At 42.1% G+C, this 9,935-nt stretch overlaps 1 protein-coding gene across 1 annotated transcript in view; it reads left to right on the forward strand.

The window, feature by feature from the left end:
* Positions 1-9,913, forward strand: part of LOC123515986 (peptidyl-prolyl cis-trans isomerase-like) — a 23,257-nt gene extending 13,344 nt beyond the window's left edge. Inside the window, exons 2-3 of the mRNA XM_045274946.1 lie at positions 5,144-5,325; positions 9,194-9,913. Of these exons, the coding sequence (XP_045130881.1) occupies positions 5,144-5,325; positions 9,194-9,443 (432 nt within the window). The 3' untranslated portion in view covers positions 9,444-9,913. The remainder of the gene's footprint in view (positions 1-5,143; positions 5,326-9,193) is intronic.
* Positions 9,914-9,935: the final 22 nt, after the last annotated feature.

The following is a 9,935-nucleotide window of genomic DNA, read 5'->3' on the forward strand; positions in this document are numbered from 1 at the left end:
GTGGTGCTATGGCCGAAATTTTTGTGAACAGTTTCTCCTCTGTCTTCAAAGACAGCTGCCCAAATCCTTTTCCCCACCAGACGTTCCAGGGCACCCTTGACAATGTAAATATTACTTACTCTGCTGTGTCTAAAGGCCTTGCATCTCTTGACTCCAGCTCAAGTATTGGACCAGACAACCTACATCCCAGACTTCTTAATTCTTGTCCCTCTCTTGCTTATCCCATATTTATCATCTTCTCAACTAGCCTAACTGATGGTGTCATCCCTGACATTTGGAAAGTCTCTGATGTTCGACCCATCTTTAAAAAGGGATCTCGCTCTGCTCCTCTAAACTACAGACCCATAGTCTAACCTCAGTCTGCTGCAAGACATTAGAGAGGATTGTGGCCGAACATATTTATGAATTTCTGGAATATAATGCTCTAAGGTACGGTTACACTAGCCACTGCTACCCCTGGGCCCAACCTTGGGCCTGGGACGGAGGCCAGCCTTATGCCTGGGTTTACAAGGCAAGTGGTTACACACAGCCCAGCCCCAGTCCTGGGCACTCGATCTTGATCTTGATACTTGTTGCGCCAATCTAAACAAAGCGCACCAGACCTCAAGATGGCTTTGGGAAGGGAAGAGTGGAGCAATGTTGCTCAGGCCCTGATAACTTGCTATGAAGCTTATAAATATCTGGAGGAAAGAGACAAAGTACAGATAACAGAATGGGTAAAGCCCTGGTTACGCAGGAAATAAAAAAATGTGTTCAGCAACCTCTTCTCAAGTTCTTCTTGTGGTAGTCCTTGTGTTTGATGTTCCACAAGACCTCACGGTCCCTGACCTTCTCTAGGAGACTATATATGGCCTCCTGTGGCCACACAATGGACTTTTCAACAGAAGCCATGTTTAAAACATTGCACTGCGGTGTGTGTTTGTTTACATCTGAGGATTTCCCAGGTCAAGCGAGAGATGATGTTTTCTAATAATTTGTGTGCAGCTAATTATAACTAATCATGCATGAAAATAAATAAATTGCGTATATAGTGATATAATATCTTGATATTTTATTATTTAGGAAAATTTGCGTTTAGTTGTTTGCATGAATAATATAGTCTCTTAGTTCCTAGTGGTATGCCCAGGCCTAGAGCTGGGGAGAAAATGGTCCGGCGCATCCACGCAACTTTGCCCTGGGCTGGATGATTTAGCCAGGGCTGGGCGCCCAGCCCTGGCTAAATCGCCCAGCACAGGGGTATCAATGGCTAATGTAACCGTAGCTTTACTGTCTCCCAACCAGTTTGGCTTTCGGCACGGTAGAACAGCTGATGATCAACTATTGCTTACCTACGACTTTGTCTCATCTGGACTTGACACTGGAAATGTAGTAGATGTTATTCTATTTGACTTCTCTAAAGCCTTTGACGTGGTTAACCACTCAGTGCTACTCCAAAAACTCCGTAGCATTGGTATCACTGGCAACCTGTTAAGCTGGATTTGCTCTTTCCTACTTGGTAGATCCATGAGTGTATCTGTTGCAGGTGTTAAAAGCAGCTACAGGGATGTAAAGAGTGGTGTACCTCAGGGCTCGGTACTGGGACCCTTACTTTTCCTACTGTAAGTTAACCGCCTGCCATCCGCGATACAGAACAAATGTAAAATCTTTGCTGATGACTTAAAGATTTACTTGAAGTACAGCCCATCTACCCCCCTATCACTGGCCCTTGGAACTTCGTCCTGTCAGCATGACATAAATAAGATTTGTGATGTTGCTTCCTCTTGGGGTCTTGACCTCAATAAGGACAAGTGTGTAGTGTTAAGGCTACAACGTGGTACAGTGCCTTGGCAATGCATTGGTGCGTTGTCAGAGTATTTGCACAGAATGCCGATGTACAAGTCCTGCATCAGGACCAGACAATCCAGCCTTTAAACAGTTGTTACAAACTGTGAAGAAGTTATGTGAAACCGTGCACACTTTGTCAGCTAATGTTGAGAGCCTAACCTCTCCACCCCCACTCCCCCAGTCATCAGTGTCTCCTGCAAACCCCACCACTGACCCATCTAACAACACTAATGATAATGCTAGGAGACTGTGGCAGGCGTTGGGGACAGCGTTTGGTCCCAGGTGGATGTGGTGAGGCTCGCCTTCCATCACGGGCAGCGGGCTCCTTGTGGTGTTGAAGGCAGAGCTCGAGAAGTGTTGAAGCAGCCACTCCTCTAGCCGTTGTACATGCTCCTCGTGTGGTGGGAACAGTATCGTTGCGAGCTTGGCCGGCGGCTGGGTTGGCTCGGCGGTCGAGTCACCAGCTGCCGCTGCCTGCACTGTTGGCTGGGAGTGGTGAGGGAATCTGGCAGGCACCAACCCCAGCTCCCTGCACGCGCTCAGTGACAGAAACAGCGACTTGGCAGAGGGTATGAAGTAAACGTCCTGCTGTGTAGCACGGCCGCCGAGAGTAATGTTACACCGGCGCATCCCTGCAGCTGCGTGGACTGTATGTGGAGACTGGACTGGAGGGCCACCCCGGCGACGCACACCTGGGCGCCGTTGTCCGCAACAGCTGCTGTACGGTGCTTGGCTCCCTTTCCAAGTGCCACGGTCACCTCTATGGTGGGTTAGCGGGACACGTTCGCAACTGTCGTCGTCACTGATCCTGAGACGGCGTTGGCAGATGCGGTGCCATGTGGGCGCTTTGAACTCCTGCAGTGGATCCGTGCGTGCTTTGGGATCTGAGGGGTCTCCAAGCGCACGGGTTCGAATCCTGTCTACGGTCTGAGTGTAGGTTGGGCTTCCTCACTCGGGGCAACGGTTTCCTAGCGGGTGGGCTTTGGAATAGGAGGTACCCTTAATAAGTATCCCCTTTAGCCCATAAATTCCCGTGAAAAGCCCACATGGTTTAAAAAAAAAAAAAAAAAAAAATGGCCTCTCTTACGACAGGCGACACAGACTGCCTCCCTAGCTGGGCAGGAGGCTCTGTCAGGGGCGTGCGAAGTGCCGCAGTTCCAGCATGTACATGAGGACTGTGTCTTGCCAGAGGCAGTGGCGGCGGCGTTGGGCGTCTGGTCCTTGTCCTCCTCCGTCCGCATGGTGCCACCCGCATGACTGCCTTCCTGCCAACAGCCCATGCCAGCGGTGTGTTGGCGGGCCGCCTCGTACACGCAACACATGGCCTTTAGGGCATCCACACTGCCTATCGAGTCACACGCTTGGTACACCTGCTGTCTGAGGCCCGTGTCGCGTATGCCTACCACAAGCTTTTTCAGGAGTAGATGCTCGAAGAGGTTGAGACCGCACTGGAGACATTCGAACTCACAATCGTTGACTTTCTGGGTGCCCCGTATGAAGTAGTCACTAACACACTCGTCCTGCCCTTGGCTGACACTGAATAACTCTGCCCACTGCACTGCCTGCCTAGAGGAGCGAAGCACTAAGTTGCCGATGGCGTCCAACGCCTCCTGCTGTGTGAGGGCACTCCACTGGTCGAAGGTGAACCTGGCGTCCAAGGCGCGTTGCAGTGTAGGGGCACAGAGGAGCCTGACATGATGGACTGCTTCCTGCCGTGGCCACTTGCAGAGGAGAAGCCAGCAGTCCATGGACCGTTTCCACGACCTAAATGCAGCTGATGTCATATCCAGGTCGCATTTCTCTTGGGCAGCAGAGAGAGGCACCCGAGAAATGGGTGCTGCGTAGCCGCGTGTGTTGAGTGCCGCCATGTTTGCCTGCAGGGTGGTGATGGCTTGTTGCTGGTCACTAATGGTCTGCCTCGCCGGCTGGAGGCTGCGAGGAACCACTGGTGTTGAGGGGACCAGCGAGGTAGAGGCATCTTGAATTAATCGTTGCAGGTATGGTGTATCACTGCGCCATGGAGGATATCCAAGTAGGGAAATGAGACACGTCGGCGTACGTCTTTCCTTTACTAGGTAGAGCTGCAAACTGAGAGTTACACTTTAGGTGCCAAGCAGTGCCCGGCACAGTCCCGGGAAAACATATTGTACACCACGTACATAATATATCCAGTAAGAACAATAAAGAACACAGGACAAAACAGGCTCAAGAACATATACCTAAAAAACAATTTAGACTACTACAACCTCACGACAGCACCTCCTACCTACTAAGAAACAAAAGAAAATATGGTAAACAATAAATACTGAACTACTAAAAAGATACAAACACCAAAAACAAGTACAAAAGTCGGGATATACCGCCTAATACTTGGTAAAAAACGGTGGCTAAATAGCAAGGAAGAAAATACGAATAAGTCGGGGAAAAAACAGCTGTCAACACCACAACACGACAGGAGCTAGCCAGCACATGTCTGTCAAAAACCACAAATGTGTTGTGTCTGTCGAGTTTTTTCTCAAGTCCAGCAAGCTGTGGTGAGCTCTGGAGCTCCATCACATTAAAAATGAGCAGCAGTAGGTTGGGTTAGAGATAGGGGATATTGTATTAAACTATAAATGTACCCACCATGCTCTTACTTCAGGATGAAACTCAGGGACGAATTTAGGATTCTAGGCGATCCGGGGCTTAGTCTCGAGGGTGCAGACACTGATTTTTAATTTAATTTTATTATTTTTTTTTGTTGCTATGCACACCGAAACTACAATTTTTTTTACTTCAGCTTACCATCTATTTAAAGCGGACAAAAGACACAGAGAACACTTCGGAATTCAGTGTAATGTGCAACACTTAGACTACTCTTTTCGTTTGGGACAACATTTGGGGCTTGAGCCCAAGTAGCCGCCCTCTAGATCCACCTATGATGAAACTTACTTTCTGGTAGATTTTGATCTGTTTTGAATTAATCTGCTCTTCGTTTCTGTGTCAAATGAAAACTGTCAATTAGTAGGATGCAATGAAAATATAGGTTTTGCTTTCTCATGGTAAATATAGGGTACCATTGCACTGGCTATCATGTCTCGTACCCGTAGGTTTAAGGTTTCGTATCCCTTGGGGTACAGGTACCCCAGGTTAAGAACCACTGACTTAGTGGAAGACCGTGTAGTGATGATGTGCAGTGATGCCACTTTTTCTTTACCCATCAGCCAAGTCATCTGCGCTGCAAGACAACTGGCTGGATGGATCCTCATGACCTTCTAGACCAGGAATGCAGTGTTTGTTGAACTGGATTTACCAGTACTTTTCTATTTTTCTTCAACAGCTAAGATCTGACGTGGTCCCCAAGACGGCAGAAAACTTCCGTCAGTTGTGTACTGGAGAGCAAGGTTTTGGATTCAAGGGGTCCATCTTCCACCGCATCATCCCAGGCTTCATGTGTCAGGGTGGAGATTTCACACATGGCAATGGAACAGGTGGAAAATCAATATATGGAACAAAATTTAGGTAAGTTCCCTCTGAGAGCAGTAGATACCATGGAGTGGTGCAGGCTTATTCATACCTTGGCTCATTCAGACCAGTTAGAAAACCAAACTTAATTTTTCTCAAACATTGACTTTCATGGTTGTTTTGTAGTGTCCTCTTGTCTGTCTATCTACATCTTCTTTCAATGATACCAGGTCTTTTATCTCTCTTTTCCATATGGTTTACTATCTTATACATCGTTATTAGATCTCCTCACTCCCATCTATCTTTCAAAATTGGTTGTCCCATTTCCTTCAGTCATTCTTCATCTCTGGCATCTTTGTAGCTCTCCTATGGACTCTTTCTAATTTCTTGATATCCTTTTGCAAGTGTGGAAACCACATCACTGCTGCATATTCAAGTCTGGGTCTTATCATGGTGGTTAAGGGGCAGTCACACTGGCCTATGATACACAGAACGAGGAACATCTGCTCCAGATAGCTGGAACTCTTCTGAGATCGGTGGAGCAAAGTTGAGATGGCTTCATATCCATTCCGGTTCTCCATGTGCTATGCCAATGAAAAAATAAACATAAGATATGTAATAAAGCCCTATCATTCAAACTAAAAAGAATCTGCCTAAATTTTTTCATATTAAATATTAAGTAATATTTCATCAATCTAGAAAGATGAAATATATGTATATTGTGTCGATAATTTGGGCTCATGGCAACCATCCACGACTCCAAAAGTTGCCGTCATGCACTTCTCTGTTCTTCTCTAGTTTCCTTTCCTTCCTTTTCTTCAATAACAGGAAGTGCAAGTGCAATTCCAGCACAAAGCAAAGGTTGAGATATATGTGGCATTGTTTTGTTCTGGTTTGTTTTGATTAGGCTTGGTCTTGATTGCTGGGCTGTTTACCTAGCATAGCAAAAATGTGGGCAGCTTGTGTGTGATAATGTTCCTGGTTTCACACCAAGAACTATGTCCTGTGTTCCATGTATCATAGGCTAGTATGATACCCCCTTTATGATCTTTTTCATCATACCCTTATCCATGTAATTAAATGCCATCCTGGTATTTGTTAGTGTCTTATACGTTGAAGTTGATAACCCATTATTTGTCTTTCTGAGGTCAGGATGTCATGTATAACCACTCCCTGGTCTTTCTCTTTCTCCCTTATCATTATAATCCCATCTCTCATTTTGTATTCCCACGTAGGTCTTCTATTACTTTTACTCATTTGCATCACATGGCATTTCTTGGTGTTAAATTCTAATTTCCTCTTTTGGCTCCACTCCCAGATCTTGTCAATATCTCTGCAATTTCATATAGTTCTCATTGTTCTTTTTTACTCTCATGAGTTTTGCATCAACTGCAAACAAATTTATGTAGCTATTCAAGTCCTCTTGTAGATCATTAATATGTATCTAGGAAATCATTGGTGCCAACACTGAACCCTATGATATGCCACTAGTGACAGTCCTCATTTCTCTTCCCATTAAGTAGTCTCTCATCTAGTTTAAGATATTTCCTTGTATTCCTCCTGTGTTCTCTTTTCCATTTGAGTCTTTTATGTGGTACTCTGTCAGAAGACTTTTTAACCCCTTCAGTGCTATGATGCATTTTCATATTCATTCTGCTTACTATTTGGTGATTTTACACATGTGGGGGTTAAAATAGTGAGGACTGTGGCCATTTGTTTCCTCATGGACTGCGAAACATTCAAGAAAGGTCCGAATCAGCCACAAGTGTCTAAATCATCCATGAATCAGGTCTGAATAAGCCTGCATTCCCCATGAAGAGATAAGGGCATGGTGGTTCAGGGAATAGACTGTGTTACTGGATTCTTGGACATACAAGGTTCAAATTCTTGTTTACATAGTGTTAGCATGGCTGTAGTTATTGACATATAGAATAATAGATTGATGCTTTGCCTGCCTGGGTGGGAAGGAGTGAGGTTAGTCAGTTAGTTGTTTATATGTATTTTTATGTATATAGTCATGCTCTTGTGTGTGTGTGGATATATATATATATATATATATATATATATATATATATATATATATATATATATATATATATATATATATAGATATTAATATATGTATATGTATTTATATATATATATATATATATATATATATATATATATATATATAGATATTAATATATGTATATGTATTTATTTATATATATATATATATATATATATATATATATATATATATATATATATATATATATATATATTTTATATATATATATATATATATATATATATATATATATATATATATATATATATATATATATATATATATATATATATATATATATATATATATATACAGGCAACTCCGCTAACGAACGGGTTACGTTCCTTAAAAAAACGTTCGTTAAACGAATTTTCATTAAACAGACCAATTATAACAAGTTTGACCCGACTTGAACTTCCATTAAGAGTAAACAAAGCGAGAGTGCATCATAGTACAGTGAAAGGTTTAATGAAAGTAAAAATTATGTAGTTAAACATTTAAGCAGTTTAATTTAAGACTAAGTCATTATAATGTACACTAATGTATGTAAGTAACTTTATAATGTTGATGATCTTAAATTTATGAAGGGAGGGAGAGTGGAGCAGGAAATACGGTAGCTGGCAACCTGTGGAATGTAAACAAAGGACACATCATTCTAACGCATACAAAACTTATATACCACATTTCCACAAGGCTTTCCATTTTATCCATTGCAGTCATAAGTTCAGGTAGTTCTTTTAGCTTGTAAGGAAGATACAGTCTCACCAGCCTTCTTAATAGAGTCTGCTGACTTGAAAATAGTAGACACTAGTTGGAGTAAAGCAAGCCATGGTGGCGAGCAATGCTATTAGTTTTCTCGCCTCTCGTGTCTGTGAATAATATCCAGCTTCACTTTGAGAGTAAGAGACTTCCTGGTCTTAGCAATGCTAGGCGACATTGCAGGGCTGGTTGCAGGGCGTTTTGGTGGCTTGTTGAGTGAGGGAAGATGATCTGGTGCTGGACACCTATTGTTTTGAGCTGAGAGTGGGGAAGGGTAAGGGAGTGAGTGGTATGTGTGTTGTCCACAAGAGGTGCTGGTGTATTCAAAAGCCTGTTGGCTTGCGTGATACAGCGGGGCTTTCAAACTTGGAAAAAATTACCTGGATAAGATTTCGTTAAAGCGAGTTTGGTGTTCATTAAACGTTCATTGAGCGAAATTTTTTTGTGTGAACCTTTGCTAATGGATGGGTTGCCTGTATATATATATATATATATATATATATATATATATATATATATATATATATATATATATATATATATATATATATATATATATACCTGGAAAGTTTTCCTGTGCCCATATTTGTGCCTGTTTGTGTTACTGACACACACACACTTTATCACTCTTCAATAATGGTAACATAGGAAGCAATGAGATAGCACAAAGTTCCACACAGTGTGTGTGGATGATGCTTACAGAAACTTGCACAAGACTGACCTGAAATGAACATATAGTGTGGTCGGTAACAAGGCAACACTGTAACTGTACGAATGAGATCAATTTTACATAAAAAAGTTAAAAGAATGGCGAGTTGTGGCATACAGATGGAGAGTTCCACTGCCTTGCTAATCTTACAACTCACCATTTATCCAACTGTAACTTGTCATTTGTATACTTGTCCTGCCAGTCATATCTACACCAGCTTAGTGAAACTCAATGTTGTTTTACTATCCTTTATTTTTTTCATATGTGTGTGTGTTTATATCAATAGTGTTGTGAGACAGGTGCTAACAAGCACACACAAGGAAACTTGTCTGATAAGATTTAATATAAACAAGAGGCCAGCCAACCATCACCACCCAGTATCTGATGTTAATCATGCATTTCAGAGATGAAAACTTTGAGCTGACACACACCGGACCAGGCCTTTTGTCTATGGCAAATGCAGGACCCAATACAAATGGTTCACAGTTTTTCCTCACCACTGTACCCTGTCCGTGGCTGGATGGGAAGCACGTAGTGTTTGGTAAAGTGGTTGAGGGCATGGATGTTGTGAAGGCAATAGAAAATCTTGGTTCCCGTTCAGGACGTCCATCTAAAAAGGTTGTCATTTCAGATTGTGATGAAGTAAAAAAATGAATTGAACACTGTACAAAATGAATTAATGAACTTTGCATATGTCATGTTCTCTATGTACTACTATAAACTAATGTAAGACAATGTGATATTGCAAGAAAACCAATGATATGAAGTGGATGTGTAATTCTGTTCACTTTTCGTAATACATGTCCATGTACAAATTAGTGGGTTTCACTCCCACTCTTGTGCCAGGCTAGGTCAATTTGGTAATAGTCTCCATTTTGATTATTGCTATAATGAGGATAGTTATGTGGTGTAAAGCTGAAGAGAATGACTTTGCAGACCTGGCAATTAGGTATACAAGAAATTGTAGTGATGCACATAACGATGAAAACAAAGACATTGTTACATCAATTTTAAGTTAATTAATATGTCAATGTATAAGAAAATACATTTGTAAACATTAACATCTGTATATACATAAATATATATATATATATATATATATACAATATAGGGATCAATGAAAAGGATGTATTTATTTACAACACT

Source organism: Portunus trituberculatus, chromosome 40 (assembly GCF_017591435.1).
Source record: "Portunus trituberculatus isolate SZX2019 chromosome 40, ASM1759143v1, whole genome shotgun sequence".
NCBI classification, from domain to species: Eukaryota; Metazoa; Arthropoda; class Malacostraca; order Decapoda; family Portunidae; genus Portunus; species Portunus trituberculatus.